Raw genomic sequence first — 18,296 nt, 5'->3', positions numbered from 1 at the left:
GCGGGAACTATCTCTGCGGTAGATCATCGTGGGCCTGGCGTTTTTTTTTTGCCAGGGAAGATTGCTTATTGGGAGAAATTTCGAGAATCGCGGCTATATTTCATCTTTGTTATGGTTTCAGCCCCAAAAAAGTCAGCTGGAATTGTTTGGATTTACCTCGTATTCTGAGGGATTTGCTGAAAACTAAATTTTACAGGTTGCAAAATTGCTACCGATAGCAATCAGCACGTAAATCTCTAACTATAAAGTCTTTTTGCAGACCTCAAAACATCAGTCGCTATATATCAACACATAACCAAAAGTATAAGTTCATGGCCGATTGTGACAGTTTCTTAATTCACGTAAAACCGTTGGTCACTGAATATAGTCGGTTTTAGAGTCACAAAAAAAACGGCCGCTCGATTTTTAGATATACAACCGAGAGTCGTGTCCCAGACCTTCAATGAACGAGTTCCATTCATATGCGGGACGCGCGCACACACTGTTGAAAGTTTTGGTGGTGGTGGCTGTCAGCGTTCTTTTGCTGCTGTTGGTGGATTGCTTGCGGATAAAAGTTTTTCGGAGGGTCCTTTTAGATTCCCGCTAAAATGCAAAATTCATTCCTACTGCGCATAACGAAAGGATGCGCAGCTAATGAACGGGTCCTTGACGGATGAATGGCGAGTTACAGTCGTGCTTTGAGCAGTTTGGAAGGATAGATTTTGATAAACAAAATTGCAACTTGAAAAAAATATCAAAATGTTGGCACTAACTAATAGAGAAGATTACAAGCTTTGCAAGGTAATTTAGACATTTTTAATCAAATTAAAAGAATGCTAGAGTGTTTGTTACTTAGTGAATCATTTTCCAAAACCAAATTTACCTCAAACATTTTCAAAAACCAAATTTTCCTTAAAAAATTAGCTGGGTTGACCATATTGCTCTATGCATTCGAAAACAAAACAAAAGCTGTGTTTAGCAAATTCAATAGTTTTTTATGCAGAGCATAATATTTTTTGAATAATTCTGGAGATTTTTTTATATTCTTCAATTTGCACAGTTTTTTTTTTTCAATGAATTTCAGTAATTTTGAGTTGAGCTGTTATCAACTAAAATTACAGTATACGATTCAGTAATTTTGATTTTACTGAATTCTCCGGTATTTGATATTTACCACACTGATTTACTGAAATTTTAGCAAAAGAAATGTCATATTGTTTTGCTGAAAATTCAGTAGAGGCAGTACCACAAAGTTGGGGGCCCAAACGATTACTTAAAAAACTAGCAGTCACCGCTTAAATATTAACCCTCTACAACCCAACACCGCCTCTAGACGGGCTTCGATTTAAAAAATCGCCAAGAATCCATTTTTCAACCAATTTTTAATCTGTAAAAAGCATTGGAAAGAAGAACTCTTAAAATTTTAGAAAATTTATGGGTTGGAAGTTTTACTTGTTTTATGTGACTTTGCCAATGTTTTTAAAAATGTCATTTTTTGGGGTTAACTTTGGCTATGTTTTTTTTTTTACTAACATTTCCTATGTTTTAAGTAAAAAGAAGTATGCAGTAATTTTTGTAGTGTCCCAGACTATACCTCTAAGCATTTTTTTTACAACTTAAATGATAATGGTGCCATTTTATAGCAGAAAATGAGAAAAACATGCAAAAAATTGAAAAAGTGACTGTAAAAATATGAAAAAAATAGATAGGCAAAATGTAATGATAGCAGGGGGTAGAATAGGCCAAATACTACCAAAAACAAACATAAACTAAACAAGATAAATGCAAATTAAAATACTAAAAATGAAACGAGAAAACCATAAAACAAGAGAAGTAAAGTTTTTCGTAGAACAAAAGTTGCTCAAAATTACCTCCTAAACATGGGAAAAATAAAAAATTTCGGAAAAAAATTGGGCTGTAGAGGGTAAATAGAATTCTCTTGTCCAATGTTACTTCAAAATTTGGCTAACTTTCGATTTCGAAAAGGCACCAAAAATCAATAGTTATTTAACACTTTCAGGCCAGAATTAAAATAACAAATAGTTTATGATAGGAAAATAATTCTTATGACCATAAAAAAAAAATTGAAGCTGGTTTTGGAAATTTTGATTTTTAAGTCATATAAGACCCATCAGGCCTGAAATGTATAAGATAAACTCTGGGATTTTCAATAATTTTTAGAAACGTAATATTGGCAATTGGTTATATTCAGTTCAGTTTCCTTGTAACTGTAATTATTCCTTTGATTTAATTAACAGTTGAGCACGAAAAACCAACTTTCAAATTATTTGAGCTGAGAAATCGGATTGTGGTTGGACGATCAAAAATATCTTGTCTGAATGATTTACTAAAGGAAATTCCAATGCAAAATTAAATTAAAAAAAACATTCAGATGTTGCTTAGAATCCTTATTTGTTTTATAGCTAAAATCCCGATCTTGCAAATCAAATATTTAAAGCATTGTTAGGATAACGAATAATGGACCTCGAATTCGTGATCAGGGACCAATATTACTTCTTAGAGCAAACTTTCACGAAAATCGAAGAGGGGCATCTGTTGTGTGAGTTGGCAACAAATCAATAATTTTGCTGAAAAGGCTAAAACTCCCGAGTCCCGGGAATTTCAGGTAAATTGCAAAATTCAGCTCTCGATTCCCGGGAAATTTAAAATCCCGAAAATCGTCATTCTCTAAGGCTGACGTTTCTGCAAACAAATGCAGGCAAACAAACAAAGCAGGAAAACTGTCAAAAAGTTTGTTTGTCGTAGTCTAATATCTGCTTAATGTTGTCAGTTTGACAAATGATTTGCAGAAGATTCTGCAATCGTTGCTGGTATTTGTTTCAGTTCGAGTTTTATTTTTCTTGCCTTTAAGGCCGTTGCAAATATTTTTCAAAGTTTATGTCGCCCCCTCCCCTTCGAAGTCGGCCTGGATAATCAGGGGGCAAACAATTTTTTTTTCGAAAAACTTAAAAAATTTTATAAATTTTAATGTTTAATCAACCGAAATACAGTTTAAATGCATTTTCCTGCGTTTATAATCATATTTTGCATGTTTGAACTCCTTTGAAAATATTTAAAATTTTAAAAACACCAATGTACAGTCCCACAAAAAGTTTTTTTTTTAGCGAAAAAAAAAATTTCCATCAATACATCGATATTTCGAAAACTAATGATTGGAAAGTAACTGGACGCGTGTAAAATGCATTTTAAAACACTTTTTCCATCAACACGTTGAAACCTAGGCTTGTAATTTAAATTTTTATATTTTTTTTGCCCCCCTCGACTTTGGTCAGAGCTGAGGGACATAAACTTCAAAAAATATTTGCAACGGCCTTAATAAAATATAATGTTTCCAATTCTTTTCTCACCCACATCTGTTACACAACACATTTGAAAGTAGATTTTGAGGATAGTTCAGTATGACCGATTTAGTGTTATTGATTTTTGAAGCAATGGTTTTGTTAATTGCAGAATTTTAGTAAAAGTTATGATTAACATTCCAACGCCCAAGGCTCCAAAAAAATTGGAACGGTAACATCAACTCACTGGTTCCCGGGCATAACTCAACCAATCAAGATGATTCTTCTTTCCAGTGATTTTTTAGGATGTCTAGATGATTCTAGAACTTTGCAGAATTTAATTTCATCAAATCTGTAATTTTTGCGATCGTTCCAATTTTTTTTTCGCGAGTAAAAAAAAATTCGCCAAAAATTCCGCGGAGGTAGTCGTTTTAAAAAAAGGTGGAACGATGTTTTCGGTCGCAGAAATTACAGATTTGTTCAAATCAAGTTCTGCAAAATTTTAGGATCATCTAGACATTCTTACAAATCACTGGAAACAAGAATCGTTCCGATTGGTTGAGTAATGCCCGAGAACCAGCGAGTTGAAGTTACCGTTCCACCTTTTTTGGGAGGCTTGGGCGTCCGTGTAAGTTGGACATGCGTTGGGCGTTCCAGTGTTAAGGAATCGCATACAGTTATTTATTTTCCAAAAATGGCAATCCAAGATTTTGTGTGGACATAATTATTCAAATCTTGACCTGAGCTCGAAACGCTTCGTTCAAATTAATTTAGCATAGAATAGCCTACAACTTCGCATTGTTATGTAACTAAATAATTTAATTCCCGTTTAAGAAAAAAACCAAAGTATGATACAAACGATGGAAAACGTTATTTTTTTTTATTAATCATCTAGGTTGAATAAATCTCTGGTGACCGATTCTTCAACTCCTTTAAAAAAATCCCAAGTTTTTTTTTCGGCGTTTTGGGAAGATAATTGAATTTCCTACAAAGAAATGTCGTGCAGAATAAACAAGATTGTACCTGTTCTTCTTCTGAAATGAAAATGTAGCGTGACGGGACAACATCGTAAAACTGGTATTTTAAAAGGCACACCTAAACAATTGCTACAGTTTTGCCAGTTTGATTTTTAAAAACTTATGCTACTCTACACATTATCGCAAAATTGAAAAATCTTTTGCTCCTTGTACTGAACGAATTGATTGAAATTTGAGTTTTTGAAGCCATTTCTTTGCGTGACGGGACCTCTCCCATTCAAGGGCTAGTAGACCTTATTTGGTCATATTTTTTGGCTTTTGAGGTATGAAAACGCATTTAAAGCTCATTGAATTTATTGAATCATAATAAAAATTAAATCTTTCATTTAAAAAATCACATTGAAAATTGAAAAAAGTGACATTTTGGTTTAGCTTCGCTAAGAATCAGTCTAGTCATAATTTTTAACAAAAAATTTGCAAAAAATGTTTACAAATTTACGCAATAAAATCTTACATAATTTAAAGAGACCCGAGAAACACAGTGAATTCCCGACTAGAGAAAACGCAGTGAACATTGTTATCAGTTCACGAATGAACCACCCAAACAAGGGTTCATCTCATAACAACAAAAACCCCGTCGTCACCATGCCAACCGGGAATCCGACGAACAAGGACGAACCGTGACACACTTCGTGAAAACCAACTGATTCCGAGTAGCAACAAGTGGACCACTTTCCACTACTATCACTACTACGGCGCTGCTCTCGTACACGCACACAGCTCTGCTTCATTCATGCGATTCATGTTTGTGGGGGCGCGAAGGCAGAATTGTTGGTCAATGTACGATACGGCGGCGTCGCGACGACCGGCTGACTGTCGGTTGCTCCTCGTGTCGTGTACTACATAGAGTCGTCTGCCCACGTGCGCTCGGAATATTTTACGTCTGCACGTTTTGCTTGTGTTTTGTGTACAGCACGAGTAGTGGATTTGGGGTGTTAATTCGGGTTGTGAACTTTGTAGTCGTGAATCGTGGTATCGAAATTGAAATGTTTGAAAAATAGTTGATAAAAATATATACTTGGGTATCAATAAAAACAAATTTCCCCTACACATTCCAGTCAAGTCTCCCAACTTGTCATGTCTTTTTATTGCGTGGATGTTTCGAAACCGGGCCAACTATCTAACACGCCGTTGTTTGCCGATGCTCCATATGATGTGTTGGATGCACTTTCGGTTCACCCATTCAACAAATCCCACCTACTCTGGTGCTGCTGCCCACTGTCTGAAACGATGATCGCCGGCCTAGGCCGGTTGGTGGTGTTTGTTTACAAACAAACCTGTTGTTGTGTTCTGTCATAAGAAGGTTGTTTCGTATATAATACGCTACACTGCGCACCAAGGGTTGTTGTGTGATAGAGAGATTGTGTTTTAATAATACGATAGTGGTCGCTTTTTTTTTGTCGAAACTTTATACAGGTCCCGCATATGCACAAACATTGAACGAGTCTAGAAGGGTGGCTCTGGAGAATGGTGTTATTTATTTACTTTTGAGCAGTTAATAGTGTTACGTCAAGAATTTTATTGCATTGATTTGGGTTAATAGTGATTATACTCAGGTATTAAATCTGAAAAAAAACACCAATCTTCATAAAACCAAAAAAACTCCGTTTCAAATACTAAACAGTCACATACAACATTTGCATTTCATGTTCCGAGGATTTCGCCAATATTATACATTCAAGTCGTCTACCGAGCAGTGAAATGCAAATCTAAATAAACGCACATAAGCACTTCCTATATTTCATGCTTCAGCACCCGTATGCTTAATTGGTCTCTCGTGGGCATCTGCACTGTTCTTTCTGCATAAGGGAGAGTTGTGAATAAATAGGGTAGAGTGTCATAATATAGATTCTTAATTTCTGAAGTGATTTTGAATTCAAAGCGTACCTATCAAAAAATGCCAATTTTTATACAAGGCTCATACAATTTGAATCGAAATCACGTAGAACCTGAATCCACACAGAAAAAAATATGTGAATTTACTCGACACGGAAAAAATGAATCACATGTAAACTAAGTTGATGTAAATTTGAGATTCGACGTAAACGGTTGAATCACACGTAAAATCATGTTTTTACGTATAATTTGTTGCAAATTTACATCAAATTGCATTTAAATTTAAATGTTTAATGACGTGCAAAAGTGTTACATCATAAATGATGTAACATTCGGAATTATTTTTTTGTGTGCAGGATCAAAAGTTTTTGAGCAATTCTCTCAGATTTTGGTCATTCGATTATTTTTGTATTTTTTAATCCGGCTGAAACTTTTTTGGTGCCTTCGGTATGCCCAAAGAAGCCATTTTGCATCATTAGTTTGTCCATATAATTTTCCTTACAAATTTGACAGCTGTCCATACAAAAATGATGTATGAAAATTCAAAAATTTGTATCTTTTGAAGGAATTTTTTGATCGATTTGGTGTCTTCGGCAAAGTTGTAGGTATGAATAAGGACTATACTGAAAAAAGGTGATTTTTAATTTAACTTTTTGTAACTTTTACTTGATTTACAAAAAAAAACACTATTTTTTTCTGATATGTTTTAGAGGAAATCAAATGCCAACTTTTCAGAAATTTCCAGGTTGTTCAAAAAATCATTGACTGAGTTATGAATTTTTGAATCAATACTGATTTAAAAAAATCGAAACATTGGTCGCAAAAAATTTTCAACTTCATTTTTCGATGTAAAATCGAATTTGCAATCAAAAAGTACTTTAGTGAAATTTTGATAAAGTGCACCGTTTTCAAGTTATAGCCATTTTTAGGTAACTTTTTGAAAATAGTCGCAGTTTATCCTTTTTTTCAAAAAGTGCACATGTTTGCCAACTTTTTAAAATCATATTTTTGAAAAGCTGAGAAAATTCTCTATACTTTGCTTTTTTGAACTTTGTTGATACGACCCTTAGTTGCTGAGATATTGCCATGCAAAGGTTAAAAAACAGGAAAATTGATGTTTTTTAAATCTCATCCAAACAACCCACCATTTTCTAATGTCGATATATTAGCAACTATTAGTCTGATTTACAATGTTAAAATATGAAACATTCGTGAAATTTTCCGATCTTTTTGAAAACAATATTTTCAAAAAAAATAAATCAAGACTAACATTTCAAAAGGGCGTAATATTGAATGTTTGGCCCTTTAAATACAAAAATGGCCCCTTAACAAAAAAAAGTGCGTCCATTCAATGACATTTGACCCGTATATTTAAAGTATGCAATAAATTTGATTTATCAATTTTTCTCTCAGAAAACAGAACTTTTCCGTTTTTTTTTTTGTATTTTTTTATGTTCTTTGTGTACAAGTTTCAATACAAATTTGGCAGCTCTCCATGCATAAATGGTATCTAAATATTCTAGAATCTGTAGTTTTAAAACGGATCTTCTGATCAATTGGATTGTGTCTTCTGCAAAGTTTTAATTATAGGTAAGGACAATTTGAGAAATGATAGGAACACCCAAAAAACCCCTTTGTAGAATAACAGATTGTAGAATATTTATTTCTCATTTTGTATGGAAACTTGCATGGACAAACCAATGACGCAAAAGTACAAAGGAATAAAAAATAATTGATGGCCGAAATTTTGGATAGTTGGGAAAGACCAGGGAAAATAGAAAGTAGATTTTTTATTTTTTTACTTCAAGTTTTAAATCTCATAGTTAAAAGGTCCTTAATAAATTTAGACAACTAACATAATCGTAATAACATAGCTTTACCCTAGTGTGAAAAACGAGAATACACAAGAGAGGAAGAACCAAAAAACTGGAATGTTTATGTGACTGTTTATGCCGGCTTAATTTACATACAAGGGAAGCGCTCCGTTTGTACCAGCACCCTCCCGGGACTACCAGCAGCGTCGGATCGCGCAATGGTTAATTTCAACACTTTACGCGCGTCGCACTCGTCAGTCTCGTCACACCATTATAGTGGACCATATACAGGTGACAACATTTCCAAAAAAGTACCCTACCGTAGAAAGATAATGAATTGCCTCCCAGAGTTTGACGTGGACGCCCCAACCTGTAACGGCCTCATTTTTGAGACGTTTCTTAATTAAGTGACTAAGGACAGCAAGATTTGGGCCCAAAAATGCCCCTTATTATCGTTCCATACTGGACGTGAGTCCCTGGGATACTACTGTACAAATGGAGCCTCCCCCTGTGTGTCGTCGAAGCCGCGTTGAAACGCCGTTTTAATTTATTCAACGTGTTGATGTCACATTCCGATAAAAAGCACAAAGTCGAATATTTATGAACTGAACTCTTTGTCTGTTTGCCTTTGCGGAGCCCGGTGCAAGGGGCATTTTTCAAAACAAATATTTTCGAAGAATTGAGTTTCTGGTCACATGATTCCTAATACCTCAAATTTGATTATCTTACGTTTTCAAATATTTGCCTTATCAGAACTGTGGCATCGACACGTTCGGAAATTAGAGGTTAAGCCGTAACAACATTACATAAAACCAACAAATTTATTAACATATTTTTTCTTTGTCTTCCCTTACCCCCCGTTCTAACTATTTAAAACGAATCCAACGAATCCGAACCCCCACAACCACTAGATGGCAAATACATGGTCCTGCCCTCTGGCGAGCTGCATATCCGCGAGGTCGGTCCCGAGGATGGCTACAAGAGCTACCAGTGCCGAACGAAGCACCGGCTTACCGGCGAAACGCGCCTCTCGGCCACGAAGGGACGACTCGTGATCACAGGTAATTTGGTTGTGACAAACCATCGCACTCGCTGCGTCTTCATCAGATTCAAAGGTTTTTGGACGGTTGTTGGTTGCAGTTGGGTAAAATGTGTGTTGCCTTACATATGGTCTGGACTCGGGACTTAATTGTTCCACTTAAGGTATCCGATTATGTTGGCTTCATCTTGTGTGGTGAAGGTCCCCAAGGTTGCACTCTGTATGTAACGTTTTGCACAATTCAGTGTTGTCATTCGAGAGCTCGTGTTACACCTCATATTCCGTACTAACCATCAGGGTTGATTGTGATGAAACTCGATAGCCGTAACGATGATGAGCTTCGGGCTAAATGGTTTCAAGTGTTTTTACATCATACAAATAGTAAAAAACAAGGCTTCCGTTTGTCAATGAATACCATTGACTAAAGTGAAACTATCGTGTAGTAATTATGTAACCGCTGAGATCTTTTAATGTGATCGAGTTCCGGAAGTTTTAATGTTTAAACTGGTTTGAACTGCAAAATACGACAAAATGCAACTTATTTATAGAGCAATTCTCGTACTTTTGTACCCTATCCTCTCCGATTCTAATGCAACTTTGTAGACATGTTATCCTGGGCTTATATAAGCCATTTTTGTGTATATGGAGCCAATTACTGTATCTCGAAGCCATTGCATAGTATCAAAAAAAAAAAAATACACGCTACTTCTATGAATTTTTTTGATTTTCAAGTTTAAAAGTTTAATCCTTCGATGATGTCACTATTTCTATTCGTTCAAATTTTTTGAGGAAATAGCCTAAGATGTTACAAAAAGAATCACGAAAAATGCAGGAACATTTACCGTCAAAATTTTCAAAAATCAATCCAAGTTTTTAAGCGAAAATGGCGTTCGAAAGGTGAACGCCCGAAATGTCAAAATCACGCAGTGGTACCAACATCACGAAAAAAGTGTGCCAAGGCATGATAGCCACATTTTTTTCTAATGTTGGTGCTACTGCGCGAATTTGACATTTCGGACGTTCACCATTCCAACGCCATCTTCGCTTAAGAACCTGGATAGCGGGAGTCGGTACTTCAGACAAAAAGTCAAACAAGTCATCCATAGTCTTGAGTCCAATCCTTGTGAAGATACAGTGGTTTTAGAAATAAAAATGCTGAAAAACAGGGGTATTGGCAATTTTTTTGGTTTTTGGCCATTTCTATATGACAGACTTGATTTTTCAGTCTCGGAAATATTTTAACCGGAAAGCTCGTCCAATTTCTCATAAGTCTTTGACCACTGAACTACACTGAAAAATAATATCCTATTTTCAGTAATGAGCAATATAATTTAGCTTAAATGTGATATAACACTAAATTATTCTTTGAAAAGCATACCAAAAATGTAATAGATTATTCTTATTCCATAATATCGAAATTTCTGTTGCCAAACAAATAAGCATGAGCTATTTCCAGTTTTGAATGCCTCAGACCTAATACATTACGATTAGATATCTTAAATAAACCGTTTTTCGGAAGTGCAAAAAATGTTGTAAGCTACTCGTTGCAAAACATGTTTTTTCGATTTTTTCAGCACTCGTCGTATTTTTCCAACTCGGTTATCCTCGTTGTACGACTGTACGGCTGTACGTGCTGAAAAAAGCATCTTTTTGTAACTTGTTGCATAAACTCAATTTGAGATTGTTTTCAGTTGAATAGACTTCTATTCCCATTGAAATTTTTAAGTTTTTTGAAAAACATTTTTTTTGCCCCCTGGACTAATTTTGAAGGAAGAGGGGAGGATAATATAAATACAGCGGCTATATTCTACCGATAATAATTAAAACCAAATGTCTCAGAATTGTGGAACATAAATCAATTACGATTAGGTATTGTTAATTTTATGTTTATGACATAAAATAAAAACTCTACAAAATGAATTTAAAATAATGCTTTATATCACTGAAACATCAGTTAATCATTGATCAGTAGAATTCCAAAAATATCGGAAAAAATAATTCCTTCCGCCAGAAGCCGAACATTTTTCCCTGGTACTGAAAAAATGTTTTTATATTACTCATAAATTCATCTCTCAGAACATATTTTTTAACACTATATTTTTTGAACACTATTTCAGAGTTAAAATTTAAAAAATAAGTGATTTTTAGGATTTAAAAAATGAACTCAGACTTAGTCACTGAAGGATATATTTTGTGGTAATACATTTTTTTTTCAATTTCGTATAATAAAATGAGGCCATCCATAAACTACGTGACATTTTTTTTTGTTTATTTTTTTCACTTTGTGTTTTTATTAGAATTTAGCAGTTCTGTTCCAGGATGTTACATTTGCAATTCAGAGATTTGGAAAACCTTTCAACTGAGATCAATTCATAAGCCTTTGCAGGGAAGGTACATATTTCTACGTTTAGATTTTGCTAGCTAAGTGCTCTTTTAGGGTTTTTTTTTTGTTTAGTTTCAAAAAATCCTTAACTCCTTTTCAACAATTGGATATGAATAAAAACATTCAGACCATATTTTTTAAGTTATTGATACACAATCTAATATTCGAAATATATGATGTTCAGATTAAAACGAGAAAACGACAAATAATAAAACAAGCATATTTTTTTTGTAAAATAAAATTTTTGAAGTAAAATCTTTACAAACCGAATATATTACAACTCAATAAAAAGAACGTACAAGAGCTCTCGAATGCCCACACACACTGAAACCAACCAACCCGTAACCGTCCAAATGTCGCAAGTGACTGGAAAAAGTGCTGGGCCAGCAATGAACGCTACCGGACGGCATTTAAGCTGAGCAAAAACAGATTACTCGATGCTTTTAATTACAGCACCACCACCACGCATTTCATATTAATCATTCGATCGTAAATAAACGCTTTCTGTGAACCATTCGCGCGTCGGCCTTCATAGACATACCAGCTAGCTTTAAAACAGTAACTTTGCCAGTCACTTGCTAGAACGGAAGGAAAAAAAAAAACTTATTGCAGATAGTATCGAACGGAGAAGAAAACAATATTTGCGTTGCTCTCATTCCCTGGCGACACTCGAGGCATCATGTTGTAAAATAATTAAAAACGAGTCATTTCACGCCCGCTTGAAAATTGTGCGTTTTGCTTAACCATATTGTGATTAACAGATGACGAATGACCCAACTAGATCGATTTGAAGGAGAAATCAACTTTTCATACACGACATTTGAATAAATTTGTTAATCTTCCAAAAACCGTGAATATTGTTTCCCTTTCCATACTATCCCGTAATGTTTTTTTCCTTGAATATTTTAAAAACAGTTTTGCCCCTAATCAGACAAAGCTGTTTTTGAATTTTCAATAGAAAACCTTTGAATCGCATTATCAAAACAAATTGCCTGAATGTTGGGATAGGGTACCCTGTGTTGCGTGTTTCCAAATTTGCAAAATTTCAAGAATCGCGGTCGAATTTGTCGAGAATAAAACAAAGCGTAATCAAAAAGCTATAAAAGCGCGCGCGCGGGAACTGTGCCTGATGATTCAATTTTGATTATTTCATACGTCTCAAAATTCTCGAAAGATTTTTGACGCATGCCAGTGCATAACGCCACTAACGACTCAAAATCGTTTGAATTTGATTTCCGGAGAAAGAAGTATCTGCACTTGGTGATTTGTCGATTTGTTTTGACTAAGACCCCGTGTGAGTGATTCACCTTGTTTTCAAGTCGAAGTAACTAACAATGACCTGTGTACCTAATGCTGTCTCATGGAACCTCCTCATCACGTCATCGCGCACTCATTCCGGAAGTGATCATTCCAATGATCGCCTCCAAACTCGAGCACCTGCTACTGCCGCTGACACATTTGATGCTTATCATCACTGGGTTTTGAAACATGGTAAAAGTCATGCTCATGCAATTACACCCACCCTCCTCCTTGTTTTACTTTCTAGAACCCCTCGGTAGAGTGGCCCCAAAGCTTTCCGCCGCCTCGAAGATTCTCACGGCGGAAACGAAGCGTAAAAAGACAATAGCCCTGTTCTGCTCCGCCCAGGCATTTCCGGTGCCCGTTTTTAGGTAAAGTGTGCCCCTCTCTAGATTTAAGGTGACCAAATGCAAGACACGCTCTATCCCAAAAGCAAACATGCAAATTTGCATTCTAACAAAGCTACACGATCAATCCTAAGATGGGTTACTAATTGCTCGTTCCTTCTCATGCTGCTCCTCCTCCTCGTTTTGCGCGGCGGACTCAGAACCGCTGGCAAGCATTGCACCTCGGCTGACGTCCGGCGACAAGAGCCGCAACCTGGAGGTTAAAAGTCAAGATAACATTACGCTGCTCTGCCCGGCCCAGTCCTATCCGGTGCCGGCGTTTAGGTGAGATTTTTTTTTGTCATCCTCTAGTCATTCTTCTAGATAGGTAGATTGTGTTTCACTCAGTTTGCTTTTAAAACATAGTCCGGGATGCTTAACCATACGGTACCCTATGCCCACCAGAATCTGTAAGATAACCCCCTCGACTTGACGAATCACCTGTTCTTCTGTTACCGTTTTTTTAACCTTCCATCTTCTAAGAACCTGTCGCTAGTGTTGCCCCTCGACTAACTTCTGGCGATACATTGCGTGTATTGCTGGTTAATACTGCCGACAACTTTACGCTTCTGTGCCCGGCACAGTCGTTTCCAATTCCGGCGTTTAGGTAAGACTAAGGACAAGGAGTTGAGCAATAATCTGATGAATTACGAAGTTTTGCCGATTTTCGAGCAGATACGCGTTTTAGACCAGTTTTGAGGATGCTATATCTTTTGACAAGAGTATGATAACATCATACTTTCTTCGGGAAAGTTTTAGAGAATTTTCTCAATTTCAACGCTGTTGGGTTTTGATTTGAAAATAATAGTGGAAAATAAAAATTATATGAATCAAAATGTAAAATAGGAGGTTTCCATACAAAATTAAAAATTAAATGCCCAAAGTGAGGACGCAACCAATCGATTTCAAAATTTAAGGGAGTTGTTTTGAAGCTCAAAAAGCTCCGGAAAAAACCTTGTTCTGGTTTTAATGATCAAAATTAAAAATTTCTAAATTAGAATAAATTATTTTGATAGAATACGAAATTCTTCGAAATATGTTGGAACTGAATTTTTTTCTTAAAAAACTTTTTTTTAACTGCGCATGTTTAAAGAAGGCGAATCTCAGAAAAATTGTTGTAGAAACAAGATTACAGAATTGAGACTATTTCTATTCTATTATTTTGCTTGGTGCTCATGTTTGACAGAATAGAGATACTCACATAAATATAACTAAAACAAGAATATTTTTTTTAGAGAATGTAAAAACTCGCGGAAATAATACAGAAAAAAGAATAATTTTGAAACAATATTAATTAATTATTGCTTTGTCTATTTATTAAACATGCTTGAATTAAAACTGTTCGTATTTGAAAGAAAGGAAAAACTACCATAAATATTATCGAAACAAAAATACAATTATGTTCCAATTTAAACTTTTCCTCTTAAAATATTGATAAAAATGCTTATGTTTGAAAGAATTTTCCTTTCCTTTGGCATATTCAACTTTATTTTGGGTTTTCAAATGACCTTTCCAATGAGCTATAAATCGATACCTCTGTGATCTCTTCTACTAAGCTTGCTGTGATTTCTATCCAGTTAGCATAAGAGGGCACCGAAGTATCGAATAAAAAAATTGGTTTTTGAAAAAATAGCAGAAAAAACCCACAGAAATGTTACAGACACAAAAAATAAATAAAATTTCTTGAATTATGTTCGAATTTAGACTTTTCTCAGCTTATTGAAGAACCATGTCTGGACGAATGAAAAAAAAAATACAAAAAAGCTGACACAAGAATAAATTATTTTTACGGAATGGAAAAACTCATAGAAACAGGAAAAAAAAATTGAAATTCTTAAAAACATGTTAGAGTTTAGACTTTCCACAAAAAAAAAACTCTTTTAAGAAAAATAAAAAACCTTTTGAAATAATATTCAAATATGTTTGATCTGATTATCAGATCCAACATAAGGTCAAATGGACAAATGGTCGAATACTAAAAGGCAGAAAGACAAAAGGTCTAATGTGAACAAAAGGTTAAAAGGGCGAAATGCCGAATGTGTTTTTTAAAGTGCAAACATGCACATTTCAGAAATTTCTTGAATTTTTTAAGCCCAGCAAATGTTATCAAAATAGATCTCAGATCTTATGTTTGATCTTTCATAGGTTGAGATATCAAAAAAAGGATTTGATTGAGTTAAAAAAAACCAAAGATTTGACAATTTTATCTCAAACATTATACAAATTTGTGAAATTAACACAATATTTTAGCTGAATCTCATAAATTGTTGTTATTGTCCGGACAATAAATTTAGATCAACCATAGGTTGGTATAGCAAAAGACCGTTTTAATTGATAAACTGGTGAAATTTACTTCCAGATTTTTTTTATCTTTGAAATTGTTTCGAAAACCCCTTCTCGTTGTCTTTAAAAACATGCTCTGGAAACCCTATCTAAATTTATGACCGCATAATTTATCGCATATCATTTGTTTGAATGAAAATGTTCTCCGGATCCATCGTTGGATACAATCGAAGACATTCCTGACGATTAAAAAAATAAAAAATTAAGATCTTGCAACCCTGTCACAAATAATGACCACCAAATTTGTATTTTTTGAAGCTAATAATTTTAGTTGAAATGGCTTTTAATTTTAGTTTTTTTTTAATTAGTTAAATTTAGTCCTAGATGATAATATTGATCCTTGATAACGAATCCAAGACCGTTTTCGATATCTCGTTATATGGAAAGCTGCTTTAAAAAATGTATTATTGCTGTTATTTTTTTCGAAAGCTGATCAAAAAACGGATTTGTTTACAATTTGGGTCAGCTTTTTAAACTAAGCATATGAAATTGAATTATTCAATAAGGTAATCTTGATCCATCAGCAACCATTTCATGCCTTCGCTGAACACGTTCCATACTCCAGCATTCAGGGCAAAGTCTCGTGTCCGGTAATATTTCATGATATTCGATTTTTGTTTCCCCTAAAATAGAACCCGTTGGCAGTGTAGCACCCCGTCTCACGTCCGGGGACGAAAGTCGAAAACTTTTGGTCAAATCACACGACAATGTCACTATGCTCTGTCCGGCGCAATCCTTCCCGGTCCCTGTGTTCAGGTAATTTGTTTTTAAATGGGTAAATTTGATAGTAAGAGTAGTGCATCCTAAGTTTGTGCCCCTCTAAATTGTTCTAGAACCAATCTCGAGTACTCCTCCGAAGACACCTGCGTTGATGCAGAAACCTATCTTTGCGGATCCCAACGAAGATCTTGCACTGTTGTGTCTGGCACAGGGTTTTCCAGCGCCAAACTTTAGGTGAGAAACGCAACATTCAGTCAATTTGGTATTATGTTGGGGGTAGATTAGCTATATCGTCGGAATACAACGCGGCTCCTTTCTACAGAACCAATCGGTGCGAAACCACCTGTGTTGTCGAGCGATAGCAAAAAGACATGGATGGAACGAAAGCAGAACACCAGCGTAGTGTTCTTCTGCCCGGCGCAGTCCTACCCGGTAGCTTCGTTTAGGTAACAAGACATAGGGTACCTCTCTCCCCTTCATACTGGGTGTTTGATTGTTTGGTAATAAAACATTAACGCAACGACTTGGTTCCCACTCCAGAACCAATCGGTAGCAAAGCCCCGTCATTCGCTACCGAAGCCATGATGATGGGAGTTCGAACGGCCAGCAACACCAGCACGGTTCTGACCTGCCAGGCACAGGCATATCCAGTTCCGATCTTCAGGTACGGAGTTCTTTAATTTCATGCAAATACACGCCCAACGGTGACCCTGTTCCAAATTCAGTGATCGTAATGGGGGTAGCACTGATCGCGTTTAAACATTTCTAGAACCCATTGGTAGCAAATCGCCTTCCTTCTCGAATGATGCCGTAACGGTTGCTGTAAGAACCCATGGCGGAGCTAGTACGGCTTTGACCTGCCAGGCACAGGCATATCCGGTTCCGATCTTCAGGTACGATAGATTTTGGTTGGTACAAAGTTTTGAAACATGCCCGGGGTACTCATTTCAATGTTCAGCTTGTGAAGGTCAAGTCGTTTTAAGTCCGGAATTCCGCTTTCAGAACCGATTGGTAGCAAAGCCCCGTCCTTTTCATCGGAGGCTATCGCAGTACTGCGCGTTGGATTCAACTCAACGATTGCGCTAACTTGTCAGGCTCAGGCATTCCCGGTGCCGGTGTTTAGGTAGGATATCCACACGACCTCCAGGGGGTACCTTATCCCAAATAAAATCGGGTGTGAGAAGCATTTGTTACAATGGGATAAATATTACGTTTCAGAACCCATTGGTAGCAAGGCACCATCGTTTTCGACTACGGTTATAACGATCATGGTTGCTCCTATCAATACAAACATTGCCTTACTTTGCCAGGCTCAAGGATATCCGACACCGGTCTTCAGGTACGTTTGAAGGACAGTGAATCTACACAATTACCCTATCTTCAGCGTTCAGGTTATTTAAGATTTTAATTAGAATCGATCCTAATTTTACGTTCCCTTGGTAGAACCAATCGGGAGCAAATCTCCGTCCTTTTCGACGGACTCGATGGCATTTGTCAGGACCGGACTCAACGGTACACTGGCCCTCCTCTGTCAGGCACAGGCTTTTCCAGTTCCAATTTTCAAGTAAGTTGGTAACTCGACCGGGGGTACCCTAGCTCAGATCATTCCAAGTTGTTACGAGGCGCACATTTTGGTAACGTTTATTCGTCATTTCAACGCAACAGAGCCAATCGGCAGCAAAGCACCCTCGTTTGGTTCCAACATAATGACCTTTCTGGACACAAGTATCAACTCGAGCATTGCCTTACTCTGCCAGGCTCAGGCTTATCCAGTTCCGATCTTTAAGTAAGTAGTTTCGCAGGGTAGATACCCAGTTCCCAATTAGCGTTTGATGCGGTATATCCACGCATCCTTCTTCCCCTGAAGATTATGTGAAATGTGATGCGTTCACATAATCCTCTCTTCAGTTAAATCAACGCAGTAGGCCTGACCGCTTTGATGGCGGAAATGCAGTTCGGGCATGACTAGGTTAGCTTAGCAGGGTATTCCCAAGCATTCAGGCAGGTTGTTGTGCAAATACTCGAGGACCTTTGCTCAACCAATGCCCTCCCCTTTTGTAGAACCTATCGGGAGTAAGGCACCATCATTCGCGACCAATTCGATGAACTACGTGGACGTGTCGATCAACAGTACTGTGGCGCTTCTTTGCCAAGCTCAGGC

The 18,296-nt window shown here is 36.4% G+C and overlaps 1 protein-coding gene across 50 annotated transcripts in view; it reads left to right on the top strand.

The window, feature by feature from the left end:
- The window catches only part of LOC120424726 (cell adhesion molecule Dscam2), a 99,423-nt gene that overhangs the window by 18,984 nt on the left and 62,143 nt on the right, over window positions 1–18,296 (top strand). For 23 of the 50 annotated variants that reach the window (XM_039589245.2, XM_039589267.2, XM_039588940.2 and 20 more), the window contains exons 5-6: window positions 8,877–9,026; window positions 12,934–13,057. In XM_039589245.2, the coding sequence (XP_039445179.1) occupies window positions 8,877–9,026; window positions 12,934–13,057 (274 nt within the window). Of the gene's footprint in view, window positions 1–8,876; window positions 9,027–12,933; window positions 13,058–13,233; window positions 13,358–16,904; window positions 17,029–18,296 lie in introns of all 50 variants that reach the window. The other 27 variants (XM_039589136.2, XM_039589113.2, XM_052708856.1 and 24 more) reach the window with 3 other exon arrangements.

The sequence above is a fragment of the Culex pipiens genome, chromosome 2 (assembly GCF_016801865.2).
Source record: "Culex pipiens pallens isolate TS chromosome 2, TS_CPP_V2, whole genome shotgun sequence".
Taxonomy (NCBI): Eukaryota; Metazoa; Arthropoda; class Insecta; order Diptera; family Culicidae; genus Culex; species Culex pipiens.
The sequence above is the reverse complement of the archived record's forward strand: the minus strand, read 5'-3'. Positions and strand labels throughout refer to the sequence as shown.